The following is a 17,641-nucleotide window of genomic DNA, read 5'->3' on the forward strand; positions in this document are numbered from 1 at the left end:
CACACCCTCACACAGTCACATACCACACATCACTACAACCTCACACAATCTCACAGCCACACAGGCTCACACACTAACCACACCGCCCCACACTGCCACACTCACCACGCCCAACCTCCCAAAGTCACACCCTCCACACACCCACACAGCCGCAGACCCAGGCACACAAGTCAGCTGTCCACATCTCCACCAGCCAGCCCGGCCACACCTTAGCACCATCAACACCTCGCCTTTGCTACTGGTGCAGGGGAGCCTGGCTGGGGGTTGCTAAGGGGGATGGGGTAGTGACTGGGTGGAGGGGTCCGGCACCTCTGTCATCCACAACTATTTACCGAGGAGCCTCAGTGCCCCCATCAGGGCAAAGTCCTCAACTTTCCTCTGAAACCAGGCCGTCCACTCACACCCACCTGCCCCCATAGAGAGTCGGGCTGGACCTGCAGATACGGGGGGCAGAGGCATCAGAGAGCTGGCCTGCTGTGACACAGGAGGCCGAGGCTGGGCACAGATGGGGCTCTCATCCCACCTCAATCCCTTACGTGATAAGAGCCAAGTCACCCAACCTCTCTGAACCTCCACATCTGCATCTGTAAAATGGGACGGCATTCTCGCCACTCCCCAGATGTGGCAGGGGTGTTGTGAGGATTAAAGGGATCACCTGCGGACAGGCCTGGCCCTTGGGGGGATATTTGGGGGAGGGGGAGGAGGCAGGCTGTGGGGGACCAGCCAGGGCAGCTGTGGGGCTCAGAGCCCCTGAGCTGAGTGCTGCTGTCCCCTCGCTGGGAGGCCGCTAAGCAGCGCAAGCTGTTCAGAGCTGCATTATTCATGGTGCTCAGCTCTGAGCAGAGGGAAATTTGCTGAGTGATCGACCTAATATCTTAACACAAACCCATTTAGGTAAAACACCTTTGAAGCAAGAAAAGCAGAAAAAAGGAGAGAGAGAGAGAAGGAAGCAAAGGTGTTTGGAGGCAGGTGGGGGCAGGAGGGGACTGAGGGGTGAGGGGCCCTGAGACCGATTTCTGGCATGCCCCCACCCCAAGGCCCCCCAGGAGACCCCTGCCCCCCAGGCCCACCTCCCCCCACTCTCAGTGGCCATACCGGGCATTCTTCAACTGAGGGAATCCCACCCATTCCTCAAATTTTGTTCAGAGAGGGAAAGGAGTCTGCCCAAGGCTCACACAGCAAGTCAGGCCAGCCAGCAGCCAGAAACAGGACTGCTGAGTGTTAGCTCAGAGTCCTCTGCTGAAAAACCCCTTTCAGAACAAGACGGCCCAGCTCCAGCGACACACCTAGGGGCTGAGATCACATAGCAGCTTTTCAGCCCCTTCCTCAGCCTCACAACTCCACACTCTACAGCAAGACCACTTTCTCCAACGCAACTCAAATTTTCCCACCCTGGAGCTTTTGCTGGTCCTCTGCCAGAAATACCCATCCTGCTTCCCCACCTGCCCAACCCCACCTCGGGGCTCAGTTTCTCCACCTCCTCCCCCACAGAACATCCCAGAGTGGGGACTCATCACTGCCCACCCCGGCTCTCACCTCACCCCTCTCCACTGGCACCCGCCATCCTCTGCCTAGGCTGTCAGTTTGTGACTCTCACGCTTCAGGGCATGAAGGCCACTTCTTAGCTGTGTGACTCTGGACAAGTTACTCACCTCTCTGGGCGTTGTCGCCTCATAACAAAGCATGAAGAATAAGTGAGTTAAAACGTGTAACAGTGCCTGGCACATAAGTACTCAATAAGTGTTTGCTGTTATAACACTGTTGTCCGTTTCCTCCATTAGCCCATAAGCCCCTTCAAAGGGCTTTCTTTCTTGACTGTATCTTTCTCTTTCCTAACTCCCCGGTTTCCAGCAGAGCGTCAGGCCTACAGGAGGTGCTCAATCAATGCTGGTTGAACTGAGCCTAATTTCTGGCAATGTTGTCTGTCTGGCGTCTTCACCCCAGATCCCTTGGGAAGAGAAGACAGCGCTGGGCTGGTGGTAGAGACCTCCGTGTGGGGTAGGGGCATGGAGAAGATGACCTCTGGCCAGCTCCAGCCCAGAACAGGAAGCGAGGCTCAGCTGGGCAGGGAGGGGCCAGGCTTCAGGGTCAGCAGCCGGGCCTGCGGTTTGGCCAGAAAGGAACAGGCAGCTTCAGGCTGGGATGAAATATTTAGGAGCCCACATCCCCAGGAAGTGGAAACTGACAAGCAAAATGAAATGTTGAGATGTAATTACCCAGGCAGGCCAAGCATGTCTCCCTACCGGCGGCGGGCTCAGGCCCCCCCAACGTGCCACAGGCAGGCACTGGGTAATGAAGTCCTCCTGGACCCTCTCCCACACCAGCCGTCCTCTTCAGGCCAGGGAGGGGGAGGGACGGTGAGGAGACCGGCTCTGGCTCCTTCAGGCCGACCCTTTTGATGGTAGAACAGCAGGAAATGCAAGGAATGCGGGGGTCTGGGCCCAGCCTTGGCTCTGGATGTACCTGGGGTGACGCCTCAGCTTCCTCAGCCAGGAAATGGGGCTGCTGACGCCCCCGGGTGGGAAGGAGGATGAGACGGTGGGTGTGCGTGTGCTCCATAAACTGGCTGTGGTGGAGGAGGGCAGTGAGGACAGCGCAGACACCAGCCCGAGCCTGTGGACCATCGGAGGCTTTCTTGAGGTGCTGGGCTGCCTGGGACTCGGATTAATTAAGAGTTGGTAGACAAAGGTCAGGGACAGAGGCCCAGATGTGGCCCTGACCTGGAGAAGCACTCAGCCAACCCCCCAAAACCTGCCCCAGGCTTTCCCGATGCTGTTGGGGAAAAGCTTGGGGCCCCACAGCCTGGGGGCCTGCTTGGCCAGATCTGGGAGTGGGCAGACAGGGAGCAGGGAGGGCTGGAAAGGGGACTCCAGGCCTGGATCCTGGGAGCAACCCTGAGTGGGCCTCAGGAGGGCAACCCGGGAGGGGTGGCGGGAGAAGGGTGCTCAGCTGATCTTGCCCTTCCTGTGGAAGACCAGAGCTGGGGCAAGGGATGCTACCATCTGCTAGTTTTTCTCAATAGGCATTTGGGGTCGGACATTTTTCATAGTGAGAGACTGTCCCATGTTGTAATACAAGGGACATCCTGGGAATCTGGGCACTAAGTATCAGGAGGGACTCGGGTCATTGTGATATTTATGTTGACGTTGAAATGCTCTCCAGGCACTCCGGCCCAGAGTTAAGAGGTCTTTTAATTAATCTGAACCAGAGCCCTGGCCCCTCTCCAGGCTGGCTCCATGCCCCGGGGGCGGGTCCAGCCTCACCTGGCAGCAGCCAGCTGACCCCTCAGGCCCGAATCCCCTGTGCCCCCCGACTGCTGTCGACACTGCCTGACCAGACCAGAGCCCCACACCTGCATGCAAACCTCAGCCTGTCCAGCCTGGCTGTCCCACCTCTCCACCAAAACTGATCCCACTCCAGCACACCCCTCCCTCCCACCTTCGCTGGCTCTCACCCCCCTCAGGGCTCAGGGCAAAATCCAAACCCCTCAGCCGAGTCCTGAGGCCCTGCGGCCTCAGCTCCCATCACTTCCCACCTCCAAGAGCACCTGCAGTTCCCAACACTAGACCGTTCCCTCTGCCTTTATGCCCAGTTCCCCTTCCCAGACTCCTTCAAGTCAGCTCCTGTCAGTTCTTGAGGATTCAACTCAGGCCCCCTCCTCCAGGAAGCCTTCGTCATTGTCCCCAGGCTCCTTCTCCCCTGGGTGCCGGTAACGATCGCAATGTCTCAAGCACTGCACTTAGCACAGGGAAGGGAAATTACTGGACTAGATGCCTCTGAGCTCCAGGGAGATGACCACCGCTGGGCCCACTGCCGGGCACAGAACATCCATTGATTCAGCAACAATTTAAGCTCTTCCTTGTGCCAGATGCTGCCCTCAACACTACGGGGACAGCCATGGATAGGACAGACAAGACTCCTGCCCTCTGGGAGCTGACTTCCCTCTATGAAGTAGACTATAGATGCTGAGGAATGAATGAATGAACAAATGATTGAATGGACTAATTAATTAAGAGCTGGCCTATTGTCCAGAAGGCCTCTTATCCCCATCTCCAGCTCGTGTCTCTCCACCCTCGTCTTCCTGTCTCCCCCACTCGGTCCCCTGCCCCATCCTCTCCCTCTCCCACACACACATTACTCCACGGCCCCTCATATCCAGGCAGCACTCTTCAGTCGAATAATGTTTGCACACGTTCTCTCATTAGTTCCTCCCAATCAGCCCACGTCTTAGGTGCTACGACCATCATACAGATAAGGAAACCAAGTCCCAGAGCCTAGTCCCAGCTGCCTCCACCTTCCCTTTCTCCAGCCCATCTGCTCCCTCTCCTCTGCCTTTCTCTCTCTCTCTCCCAGCTTCTGGGGTATCTGGCACGTTTCCCCCTCTCTCCGAGCCTGTTTCCCCACCTTAAAATGGGGCAGGCAGAGAGGTTCTGAGAGATGGTAAACAGAGCCCGTGCTTTCCCTCCACCACTCTGCAGCCCCTACTGTGTCCACGCCAACCCCGCTCCGTTTTCTTTCCCCTTCCTCCCTCCTCTCTCCTCTTGCCTGTCACTTTGTCCCCCGCTTCCTCCCCCATCCCAAGGCCTCCCTCGGGCCCCAATACATCTGCAAGATGTTCGTTAGCTTTCCTTCTGGCTCATTAAAAATGAGCATTTGCATAGAATATCCATATGATCATTCTGTCTACAGCAAAATGGGGCACAGATAGAACCCACCACATGTGTCAGGGAGAACAAGGAGGATGGTCACAAAGGGACCAGGAGCACCCAACCAGGAAGAGGCCAAGTGCTCACCCTTGGGGTCTCAGGCCTCAGAGGCAGGCCCTCACCCCTCCAGCCCTTTCTTGCCCTTTCTGATGGTTAATTCAACTCTTTTTGTCATTCTTACAATAACCAGCACAGTAGGGACTACAATTAACCCATTTTACAGTTGGAGAAACTGAGAGTCAAAGAACAGACACACAGCAAGTCCGCGGAAGCCCTGAGGGTCAGCGCTGTCTGCCTCCGGCCGACCTACCCCGCTCAGTATCAGGGATGCTGCCCCCTCCTCACTCTCAGAAGGAGGGCACCATGAATAACCACATTCAATCACTCAGCTCTCCTACCCAGAACACCCTGCTGCTCCTCTGAGACAGGCCCCCCGTTCTTCAAGGCTCTCTTCCCATCACCCCCTCCTCAAGGAAGCTCCCCTTCCCCCAGTTCCCATCCTAGCACCCCCCTCCATACAACAACAATTTAGCCAGATGCAGAGATTTTTGGAGACAACTGCTTCCAAACCTCTCATCCCAGCTATATAATTGCATTCAAACCTGCCTCATCCCAAAATGGATTCGCAGCAGTGCCCAGAAATAAACATATTTGGCTAAAAGAGAAATGGATAACAAAATCGAGGGGAAGGGACCAGCACTTTACAGATGAGGCTCCCATCAGCATCCAGGCACTGGCCATTTGTTTGCTGGGGACCTGAGCCAACCAGGGCTTCCCCCGGTGGCTGGTGCTGGCGCTGTCCGTGGTGCTGAAGCCAGGAAAGCCTGGGGGACGCCTCTGCCCTCTGCCCACACGCAACCCAACCCGGGAGCAAGTCCTGTGGGCTCGAGCTTCAAAACATACCCCAGATCTGTCTCTTCTCACCACTCCCAGCCCCTTGGTCCCAGTCATCATCCCTTCTACCCTGGAGGACGGCAGTAGCCTCCTCACTGGCCTTCCTGCCTCAGGCCCACAGTCTCTCCCCCACACAGTGGCCAGAGGGAACCTAGTAAACCCAAGTCCATTCACGTCCCTCTTCTGCTCACAACGCTCCCATGGTTCCCATCTCACTCAAAGCAAAAGCCAAAGTCCTCACAGTGGCCCAGAAGGCCCCCTGTGATATGCTCCTCCCCTTCTACTTCTCTCCCCCTCATTCACTCTGCTGCTTCTTCTTGGCTAGAGTCTCCAAATGCCAAGCAGGCTGCTACCTCAGGGCCTTTGCACTTGCTGACTCTCCTGCCTGAGGCACTCTTCCCACAGATCTCTGCATGGCTCACTCCCTCACTGTATTTAGGGCTCTGCCCGAATGTCACCTCCGCAGAAAAGCCTTCCTTGACCACCTGTGTTATGGTCTCCTCTACCTGTGCCTTCTGTCAACTTATGCCGCTTTGTTCTTCTTCATAGAAATGCCCATCACTTCCTATCTGAAATTCTATTATACGGTGATGTATTTACTTGTTTACTATAAGCTGCCTCTATCTCTCTCCCCAAACATGAGCTCACAAGGTCAGGGATCTTCATCTGTTTAGTTCACTGCTGTATCCCCCATGTCCTGCTTCAATGCCTGGCACATAATTGGTGCTCAGTAAATATCTATAGAGCAAATGAATTAATTACTGTATAGAAGTGAGGGGTAAAAGGGCTGAAGAAATGCCCCCACTGCCCTCCTTACCAGCCACATCCCCCCACCCCGAGCAGGCTCTGTGATCTGGAGGCCTGGACTCTCTCCTTCTGAGTCCCTAAAAACCCCAGGAACACGAGGGAAGCCATCACTGAAAAGGTGACCATCAGGGGATGCATTCCTCCTGATCTCCAGGCCCCGTTACACCCACTTTTAGACAGAACCCCTCACAGGCTCATCCAAGGCCACATGTGACTTGGTGACTCCTGTCACACACACATTGTCCGTCACACTCCCCCTCCTCCTTCCCTGGCCCTGAGAGAACCTCTGGCCTCTGTGTGCGGTGGTGTGGTGGGGGGGGGGAAGAGGGGGTCCTCTGAAGTCCATCCATCTGACTGACCCACCAACGTTTCCCTGGAGAAGCCAGGTGAAAGGCATCAGACACCTCATTGAAAGGAGGGCTCCACCCACCTTCCCTCCCTCCAGCTGAGCTCGGGGGAGTCACACAGACCAGAATGCAAATCCCAGCTCTGCATCCGACAAGCTGTGAGGGACTGCACCGGCCCTGGGGCAGCCTGAGTCACGGTCACCTCTTCTGTAAAACAGGGACAATTCTCAGGGTGGCTGTGTAGGAGCTGGGGCCAGGGTCTGGTAGCTTCGATGAGGATGGGTAATGAAATGTTCCCTAGAAAATTGTGTATTAAAACAAAAGGAGGTCCAGGGGTCTTCACACAGACCAGGCCGGGCTGCCTGAGGGGCTGATGCAGGAGGCAGAGCCTGGAGCTCAAAGGCTCTGGGAAGAGGGTTGGGTGAGTGACACAGGATAATAAGGCAAAAATGGCTGCGTGCGCCCATTGAAAAAGGCGCACAGCCCCTTCCCGGTCTTACGATGAAGAACTGGAGGCTCGGGGAGGGGCAGTGACTTGCTTAAAGGTCACAGAGGAGTAGGGGATGAGGCTGAAACTAGAACCCACCCAGGACACTCAGCAGCCCCATACTGGCCTGAAATAGGAGCCTCAGGGTAGGGCGGGAAGGAAGCCACAGTGCAGGGAAAGGGGAGAAGGGGCTTGCTTTGGTGACACCTCCAAGAATCTCAGAGTGGGGGCCTGGGGGTGCTGAAACCCTGCCTCAGATAGGAAAACAGGCTCAAACCCAGTAGTCAGCAAACAGGTGAAGAGGGCTTCCTGGAGGTCAAGGCCCAGGCCGGAGCTGGGGCTGGTGGGGGGCAGGGAAAGGTCAACGGCCTTTGCCACCTGCTCTTTAACAAAGGGGAAGAAATCGGAAGGTATCCCTAAGTGTGGGAGCCTCGGAGGACAGATCCCAACGTGCTCCAGAGGCTCAAGGAAGGGGAGGAAAAAGAAACAAGGGCAGGAAAATGAACTTGAAGACAATGGGGTTCAGACCAGGTTTAGAGATGTGTTTGTCAAAAGGCTCAGAGGTTAAAAAAATAAATAAATAAACCAAAGAGGCCAAAGGAGCTGAGGAAACAGATGCTGTCGATGTGGTTACTCTGTGGGCTCAGGTCTGGGCTCAAGAACACAGACACAGCAGAAGCCAGAGGCCGACCCCATGGTACCCGGACCTCCTTGTGGTGAGGACAGAAAAGCCAAGAGAGGTGGGTGAGAGACATAAAGACCCACATCACGGGCAACCTCAGAGGTCCCCTGACCCATCGCCTTCACACTGGTGATGAAGCTGAGGCTCAGAGAGGGAAAGTGACCGGCCCAGTGTTACACAGCCACCCAGAGACAGAGCCAGGACTAGAACTGGGTCCTGATCCCCACTTCCCACTCTGATGAATAATGATGAAAATTACACCTCCAGAAGTTTAGTGCTTAGTGCACGGCCCAGACTGTGCTAGTTAGTGCTTTACATGTATTAACTCACTTAATGCTCATGGCAACCTAGAAGGGAAGTGCTTCTTTTTATTTATTTATTTTTTTTTTTTTCTGCAGCACTGCACGGCTTGCGGGATCTTAGTTCCCTGACCGGGGATCGAACCTGGGCCCCCTGCAATGGAAGCACAGAGTCCTAACCCCTGGACTGCCAGGGAAGTCCAGGGAAGTGCTATAAATATTCCCATTTCATGAGGTGGGAACTGAGGCCCAGCGCCCCTAAGTGACTGCTCAAGATTGCACAGTTCATGGTGGCCAAGCCAGCATCTGGGCTCTTAAGCCCTCCACTCTACTGCATCATCCAGGGAGGACAGGATTCACAAAGGGGCTGCAACCAGCAAAGGAAAACTTTTTTAGACCTGGAAGAAATCTTCAAACACGTTCCACAAAGAGGCCTGGTGAAAGAAAATGCTGCTTCCTGTCCAAGAGGGAAGGGATGCAAACTCGGAGCAAAAAGGGCTCAGTGTCCATTCTGTCTCCTCTTCCTCCTGTCAATCCCATCAAGCTTAGAGGCAAACTCGGATGGGAGCATGTCCCCATTGTGATAGGCCAGGGCAAACACATCAGAGATGAGTCAGAGAGAGAGGAAAAGTGGCCTGATGACACCCAGCCCACGGGACTCACAAAATCAAAAGGTGCCAGCACCGCACTGAAGGCCAGGAGGGCAGAGAAATGAGAGCGGACAGGCGAAGTCCCCACGGCAGGCCAGATAGCTCAGGGTTCACCTTCAAAGCGGGACAGAGACGGACTGGGTAATCACTGTGCAGTCACACTGATGCCAACACCTTGCCAATCTCCCAGAGCATCCCGGAGACCCAGCTGGCACGCGGTGGGCCTCACAGCTTGGCAGGGGATGCCCATACCAAGTCTACTGAATTTCCATCCACAGAGCAGTGACGGGCAGCAGACCAAGGGAGAGGAAGATGCAATTTGTCTCAAGTTGGGGGCAGCCTGGTTGATAAGCTAGAATGGTGGGGACTGGCTCTGGGGTGGGGTCCACTCCCCTCCCACATTCTTGGAAAATGCATGGTCAGTGGGCAGGGCTGAGGGTCCCTGGGCTGTGAGGCCCAGAGGTCTCCCCTCAGGAAGATGCTACAAGCCATCCTGCTCTTATACACCAACCCAAAGCAAGTGGCAGGACGTCTCCCTGCTTCCAGGGCCCTGCCCCATCGGCTAATCTCAACCACATTTCACCTGACTGAGGGTGAGAAGGTCGCATGCTCCAGGCTCTGTCCCCATACAGTTGGACCCACTCATCCCTGAACCAAAAGACCAAGCCTGAAGTGCCCCCATGATGAGCCTTTGCTTACGAGAAGGATGCCTGGAGTCAGGGGCCTCGGGCTAGGAGGACCCAGCCTGCCAGATGTCAGAGCTGGACCCTGCAGATGAGCTAATGTGCCCACTCCTGTCACAGATGAGAGACGGAGGCCCCAGAAGGGCAATGACGTGCCCAAGGGCACAGGGCTGGTCATCTGTTCATCCTACAAACATCTATTGAGGCCCCACTGTGTGCGAGGGACGGCGAAGGACACAGAGCCAAGGGGGTCCTGCCTTCCACGGCCTCAAGGGGCCCAGTCAAGTGGAAGAGGGGAAATGCAACAGGCACTGGGGCAGGTATGATTGGGGTTCCCAGGAGGCCAGCCTAGGGGAAGATCACACGCCTCCCTGGGTAAGCAAGTCTGCAGGGAGGAGGGGCCTTGGCACTGAGCCGTGATGGGCAGAGAAGACTCCCCAGGGCCCTAAGTAACTTGGACATGGCAGGTGGACACAACAACCCCAAGTGCCTAAAAACTGTTAAATGCAGGGTTGACCTGAAAGAAACCGCTCAGCTCCATCTCACATGTGTCCCCATCCCACGGTTACTAGGACCAGGACAGGCCCCTGACTGGGGTCCCATCTGCCTGCCCACTCCTTCCTCCAGGCTCCTGCTCACGCTGTTCCCCCACCTGGCACACCCCTTCCTTCCTCTCCACTTGTCCAAGTACCCCTCCTCCAAGCCCTGCTGGGCTGCCCATCTTGATGGGCTGGGCCCCTTGCAACCCTGGAGTCTATCTCTTCACCTCAACACATGCATCGTCACATCCCTTCATTCAATTATTAAGGCAAATTCTCCTGGGCACCTCCTGCAGGAGGGCAGGGTGCCAGGTCTGGCTGGGCACTGCTCTTCCCACGCCCGCTGAGAGCTGGCAGAGCCCACTGCTTCTCTCCTCTCCTCGTGCAGGGGCTGGGTACCCAGTGGATGTGAAATAAATCCATGAAGTTCAGGCCAGTGGGAGACTCGAGCGGGGTCTGGAAGGCTGAGCCTCTTCCCGTTCCTGCCTTCTGGGGCAGGCAGCACCTCAGAACAAAGCATCCCAAGGCAGGCGCTGCGGTGGAAAGGATATCTGTCCTCGATGAGTCAGGATAGGGTTGGGGGCAGCCAGGAGCTCAGAGGGGAGGGCAGGGTCCCAGGGCAGCCTGACCCCAGAAGCCCGTGCTCTGTCAGCCTCAGTCTGCCCTTCTATAGACTGGGAGAGCAACCTTTCAGGCCTAGGATGGGAAGATGGGCTAAAGAAGTGAGTAGGTGGCTGGATTTCATGATCACCCATCCCACAAACATTTACTGAGCAACTACTGTGTGCCAGAGACTGTGCTAGAGGCTGGGGAGGCACCAGAGAACAAAACAGGCAAAAAAATCTCTGCTGTCATGGACCATAAACAAATAAAAATGTACTTGTCAATTGCTATAAAAAAAAACAGAGCAGGGAGCATGGAATGGAGAGTAGTAGACTGGAGACACAGTGGTCAGAGAGGCCCCTCTGAAGTGGGGACCCCCGGGAAGGCAGCTGAATGCACTGAGAGTGCAGCCACATGGACAGCCAGGGACAGAGCTTTCTGGGCAGAGAGAGCAGCCAGTACAAAGGCCCTGAGGTGGGCTTGTGCCTGGAGTGTTAGAGGAGCCGTGAGGAGGCTGGTGTGACTGGAGAAGAGCCTGAGAGGGGAGTGGAAGGAGACAAGGTCCGGGAGGGGAGGCAGCAGAAAGGGGAGCTTCTGGACCCTGGGGGTGCCCTGGAGCAAACCTCTCTCCTCTCTGGTCTCCCAGAAAGATGAGCAGTGCCAGCCCCTCCGGGTGGCACAGCTCTTTCCAGCTGGCCAGCTCCTCCCCGCTCTCCTTGGAGCCTCCGTTTACAGCTGGAGGAACTGAGTCTAGAGATGTCACAGAGCCAGAGGGATGAGGTGCCCCAGCCTTGGGCCTCCAGCTGCCAGCCCTGCCACTCCGCTGCACAGACGGGCCCATCTAAATGCAAGTCTGATGCTCAGCCCTGGGAGTTGGAGCTGGAGGTCAGACCAGCAACAGCTTGACTCACCAACATCTCCGGAATACCAATGGGGGATGTGGGGACACGGCAGGGAGATGTGGCTTTACATTTTCCACCGTGCGAGGGACAGGACATCCTTCAAGGAGCAGGCCTGAGGCTCCCACATCCCTTCCCGCCACACCCAGAAAGGCCCTCCCATTCTCACCCTAGGAGTACAGGCCTAGATGTGCCCAGGGTGCTGGAATCACTCATTAGAGAACCAAACCCTCAAGGTGGCCCCATGGAAATGCCCCTGCCCAGAGCTGACCTGTATGCCCTTCCTATGACGTGCACCAGAGATCAGGAGGCCATGCTGGATTCAAATCCCACTGCTGCTACTTTCCAGCTGTGTGGCCTCAGGGGAGTTACTTAACCTCTCTGAGCCTCAGTATTGCCATCTGTATAATGGAGTTGTCTTGAAAGACAAATGAGTTAACATGTATGAAGCACATAAAATGGGGTCTGGTCCACAGGAGGGCTCCATAAATGTTACCTACTAATATTATCCATTGTCCTGTCACCCACACAGAAGCCCTGGGCTCTGACACTCGACACTTCCTTGTGATCTTAGACAGGCCCCTTGACTTCCCTGAGCCTTGGTTGTCCTCATCTGTGAAATGGAGCACTAGTGCACGTAAACTGAGGCTCACACAAGGCCCCACTGATACGGAAAGGCCGTGGGGGTATACAAGTTCATACACCAGACCCCAACCCCTGAGAGCGCCCAGGACAGTGGTGGAAGGCACCGAGGGCGGGGCCCCATCTGTGCCACCCCCTCTAGCCTTCATCTCCCTCCATGGGTGACTCACTCACATTATCTCCAGAGCCCAGGCAGGACCTGCTCTACGTACCTAATCCCAGGCCTGGTTGTGTCCCTAGCCTTTCCCTTGGGCAGCCTCTGCCTGGCAGGGAGAGGGGGAGCCCTGCAGCCAGAAGGCAGCGCACACCACACAGATGAGGGATGCACCCGACACCTCACAAAAGCACACACATGCCCACGACCTGCTGCAGACACCAGGGCAAGCAGGCTGGCCTGGGCTCCTGTGATTTTTGTCCCTCATCCTGCTCTTGGACACTGCCTGTGGCCCCACACAGGGCCCAGCACCACCCCCTCGGGCCTTCCATCACTCCCTGGGCCTCCCCAAGAGCGGCTGGCACCAGGGAGGGCTGGGGCCCAGGCAGCCAGACCCCTAATAATAACCCTCCAATGTGCATTCCTGAGTGCCCACCTCCATGGGCCAGGAGCACGTTTCATTCTGATAACAACCAGTTTCATCCCCATTTCGCAGATGAGGAAACCAAAACCGAGAGAGGCTGAGTGACTTTCCCAGAATCACATGACTAGTAAGTGGCTCAGTCGGAGGCCAGGTCTGTCTGTCGAGGCCTGTTCCTTAACCATGCACTGCCATCTCTGTGATATAAGCTGGGGGAGACGGATAGCGTGGGGTAAAGGGCCTAGGTCTGACATCCTGGCTCCAAGTCCTGCTCCAACACCTCAGTGTGTGAGCCTGGGCCAGCCACTTCACCCCTCTGAGCCTCAGTCTCCTCATCTGTAAAAGGGGGACATAACACTGGGCCCACAAGATTGTCATCAGGATTCATGAAAGTGCAGTGAGGCTGCCTGGCACAGTGCAGGGTTCAGTCAAGGGCCATAGGCTGACTCAGGGCATAATCCACATGACCAAGTGATTGGGGTGGGAGGGCACTGCTCATGGAGACTGGAAAGTGCAGTGCCAGAGCTTTCTCTAAGCCCTGTGCCAATGGCCCAATAGTTCTGGGTGCTACCCAGGAGCTCCCCACCCAGAGGATGGAGCTGGGTTCCAATCCCAGCTCCTCCACGTTCTGGCTGTGTAGCCTTGGGAAAGTGACCTACCCTCTCTGGCCTCAGTTTCCTCATCTATAAAAAGGCCATAATTATTCTCCCTGAAGGACCCGGAGCCCAGCACACAGGAGGCACCCAGGACTTGCTGGCTGAGCTCTCACCAGGGCTCTGATGTACACCCTCAGCCTGGCGAGCGCACCCTCCCGTCCTCCCTGCTCCCTGGCACTCCTCTGAGCAATGCGAAGATGATTTATACTTCAGAGGATGAATCAATACGATATACAGCCAAAGACATCTTTAATCTTTCACAGGAATTAGGCAAAAGGTACAGCGGCCCCTTTCTACTGGCCGCTCAATTCTGAATTCAATTTGGGCAGCTCTCTCCTTTTCTCTTCATTTGCCTAAAGATGGTTCTCCAAATCAAATTTCATTTAGCAGGCAGGTCAGGAAGACCTAGCTGCCCAGCCAGGGCCCCGGGGCTGCACACCCTGCCAGGAGGTCTTCAGATGAGGGAGGTCTGGCCAGGTGGGAGGCCAGACCCTCAGCAATGGGAAGGAGTGCAGGCGGCAGGGGCACAGCTGTGCCCCTGTGCTGGGCCCGGGCAGAGCAGTTAGTTCTCTTATTTTTCTAGGGGTCCTTTTAAAAATCTTGAGTAGACTTTCTATTTTCTAACTACTCAATGCCTGATTAGATGCTTGCAGAAAATTCAAACAGTAGCCTTAGCTTCAGCCAAAACGCAATGCCCTGACCTCACCTCAATACCATGCCTCTCCCACGCTTAACACATCAGCATGTGTCCCTCCAGGTCAAGTGTGCGTGTGTGTGTGTGTGTGTGTGTGTGTGTGTGTGTGCGCACGTGACTGTCATACCCCCATCCCTTGCACAGGACTGGTCCACATGGGTCCCAGTTACTGCAGTGGGAAATGGGCAGAAGACAGAGTGACAAAAATACAAAGCTGTTAAGACCTCTAGTCCTGGAGCCAGCTCGCTTGGATTCAAATCCCTTCTCCACTTCTAACTTTCTCTGTGACCTGGTACCAATTATTTGGTGTCTCTGAGCCTCAGCTTCCTTCCCTGTAAAACGGGGGTACCTACTTCATCTGGTAGGGCAGATTACCCAGAACACCCAGTATAAACAGGGACTCAGCATGTGCCAGAGGCATAGGGAAGGCTATGTTGAGTACAGGGGGTGGCTTCCAGGTCCCTATGGCAGGGACCAAACACAACTGAACACTAAGATTCTGGATCTCTGTCCCTACCCCCATCCAGCACTTTTGTCCCCAAATCCAACAGAGGTTGCAGCTGAATCAGAAAGGCAGTGGGCTTGTTTGGGTAAGGACTCAAGCCATCAAGGAGGAGAGCAACCTGCAGAGCAGGATGGGTGGAACCAGTGCAGAGAGGTACCCAAGTCTGAGCAAAGAAAGAAAGGATTTGTGGGCAGTCACAGGGAGGGGCGGGGGGGGCTGGGGTCTGACACTGCCCAGCCTGCCTGCAGGTGGGAGTGCGGTCTGTCCACCCCATGCTTCCTTCCGCGGGGGCCCAGCTGCTGGAGCCGCAGCCATCAGTCAGCACTGCCCCACTTCCGCCACCCCCCCACCCTCGCCGCCAGGTTACAAGCACACGAGCTGCTTCGGCTGTACAATTAAAGGGGCTTGTCTGAGATTTATAGCAGGATTATGCCCGCAGGGTGTTACCAATGCCAGACTCTGGACACTCTGTGGTCCTTAGAAAAAGCAATTAGAGTTCCGGGGCTCTCCGGGTATAAATATAGAGACGCCATCCCCCAAGGTCGAGGGAGCCACAGTGAGCTATTTAGAGACAGCGCCTTGGGAGAGGCCAGGAGAGGAGGCAGAGGGGCCCCGTCTGCGGGGAGGAGGGTCCGCCAGGAGCGGAAGGGCCTCCCTGCTTCCCTCCATGCCCCACGCAGCACGGGAGCCGTCCCTTGGCCCCCACAGCTCTGAATCAGTTTGGCAGGGCTCACCAGCCCAGGTGGAGCCCCCAACCCAGGGACCTGTCTGCTGCCCTGGACACCCCCCCACACACAGGCTGTCCTGCCTCAGTGTGACCATCGGAAAGGACCGGCCAGAGGCCCAGGTGTGGGCCTGCCATGGAGGTAACCCTTGCTTAGCCTCTCCTTGCTTGCTGATAACTAGAAGCTTTATAACTTTGAGGACGGCAATTCAGGAACGCTGTGAGCTCGGTGGGGCAAGGGGGCCTGTGGTAAGTGGGGAGGATCTGAGGAGAGCAAGTCACTTTCCCACCCTTCCCGGAATCCCACCCACAGGGCACCTACTGCCCTGGGGCCAGCACAGCCCCACCGCAGCCCCTGCCCGTCGCCACACGGCCCAAGTTTAAGGATTCTGAATTCCCAGTCCCTCAATCAAATCCTTGCTCCAAGAAGCTGCTGGTTGGCCTCTGGCTCCTGGGTCCCTGAGACCCCATTGAACAAGCCCACCTCTATCCGCACCTCCTTCTCCTCCTCTCTGCCTAAGAACAGGGGCTGTTCCATCAGCTCCCATGCTGGGAACATTGACAGTCCCTCCGTCTGCCCAGCCATGTCCGCAAAAGTCATTCACATCCACCCCCAGCCCCCAGCAGTCACCCAGCCACCCTCTCACAAGGCCACAGGCTCAGAGGAGAGACTCAGGCCCATGAGGGGGTGGCCCGGGGCAGGAGAGCCCAAGGCAGAACCCAGGGAGCGGCTCCCGAGCAGTGCTCGGCCACCACGCTGTGACATCCCCCTGTCCCCAAGCACGACCCTGAAGGCGGGCGCTGGACTCACCGTCCTCACGGGACTTCTGGATGAAGGCCTCCACGCCGCTCTCACCGTAGCTGCCCTCCGAGGCTAGCGTGGACACGTAGTTCCACTTGAGGGCACGGACAATGTCCACCATGGCCTGGGCCTGGTACGTGTCCGAGGGCACCACGCGGGAGAAGAAGTCGTAGCGGCTGTTGTCACTCAGGTCGGGGGCTGTGGAGGCGTAGCTGATCTGGGGGATCTGGGGGCGAGAGGGGCCACTGATGGGGACGGCTGGCACCTCACCCTGCCCGGCCAGCAGCAGCCCCTACACCCCAACCTGCCTCCCATCCCATGGCCTTGGGACCACCCTCCACAGCCCTTCCCACGGGCACTGCCTCCTCTCGTCCTGGGGGAGACCCCTTGACATGGGCTGAATAGGTCCCAGCCCCACTTGACAGAGGAGGAAACTGAGGCCCAGAGAGGGTGGGCAAATGGTTGGTCAGCCCCGCCCCTGGCTCTACCCAGGGTCCCAATGCCTCCCACCCCCACTTAGCTCCCCTGCTCCCGTCTCTCCCCAGGCCTCTCCCCTTTCCCAGCAGGAGTGAGGCTGGCATCAGGGTGAGAAGTGAGAGGCGTGTCAGCATCAAGCCCTCCTCTAGAAAGTCTCCCAGCCCACCTCACCTGGGTCTTGTGGCCGGTGGTCCCTCAATAACACACCCGTACACATCCCAGAGTCATAGGGGATAACATTACACATGCCTGTACACACATACACGCACGTGCTAACACACACACACACACACACACACAAACACACACACACACACACACACACACACACACACACACACACACACACACACACACACACACCATGGGATCCTCTGGGTGCCTCAATTTACATAAAGAGCTGGAACATCCTAGCTGGAGAGAATCCCCAGACCATTGGCCCAGGGATGGAGTGGGAATAAGGGTGGTGAGAGGGCCCTGAGGGTTTATCTGGTCCACTCCCTGCCCCCAGGCAGCCTTTCTTGTCACCACCCAGCAGACCCCATCCCCACAGCTCCCTCTGGGCCCAGGTTCCTTCCTCCTGCCCAGCTCAGAGGGGACAGAGCCCAGGTTCCAATTTCCACAGCCCTCGCCCTACCCCACAGATTGAATCCCAGAAGGCCAGAGAGACTGGGGTCTCTGGGAAACCCTCTCTCCGCAGCCTGGGACACAGGGCCCACCTGGTGCCACAGCCTCTCAACGGCAGACTCCGGGCCTCCTGGCCCCAGCCTGGCTCCCCCAGTCACAGGGCACCTTCCTGCCCTCACACCTCCCACCTGGCCCCCCAGGCAAAGGTGGCACATGGAGCTCTCAAGCTGCCCTTCCTCCTGTGGTTGACATCCAACATCCCCAAGGGACATGAAAGGGGTCGTGTGGACCCTCCTGAGCCTCCCCTACCTTCCCCCGGCCCACATCCCGGGTGCCCTCCTCA

At 56.7% G+C, this 17,641-nt stretch overlaps 1 protein-coding gene across 1 annotated transcript in view; it reads right to left on the bottom strand.

The window, feature by feature from the left end:
* Positions 1 to 17,641, bottom strand: part of GRM4 (glutamate metabotropic receptor 4) — a 115,029-nt gene that overhangs the window by 48,256 nt on the left and 49,132 nt on the right. The window contains 1 exon segment of the mRNA XM_067006046.1: positions 16,204 to 16,420. Within this exon segment, the coding sequence (XP_066862147.1) occupies positions 16,204 to 16,420 (217 nt within the window).

The sequence above is a fragment of the Kogia breviceps genome, chromosome 10 (genome assembly GCF_026419965.1).
Source record: "Kogia breviceps isolate mKogBre1 chromosome 10, mKogBre1 haplotype 1, whole genome shotgun sequence".
NCBI classification, from domain to species: domain Eukaryota; kingdom Metazoa; phylum Chordata; class Mammalia; order Artiodactyla; family Physeteridae; genus Kogia; species Kogia breviceps.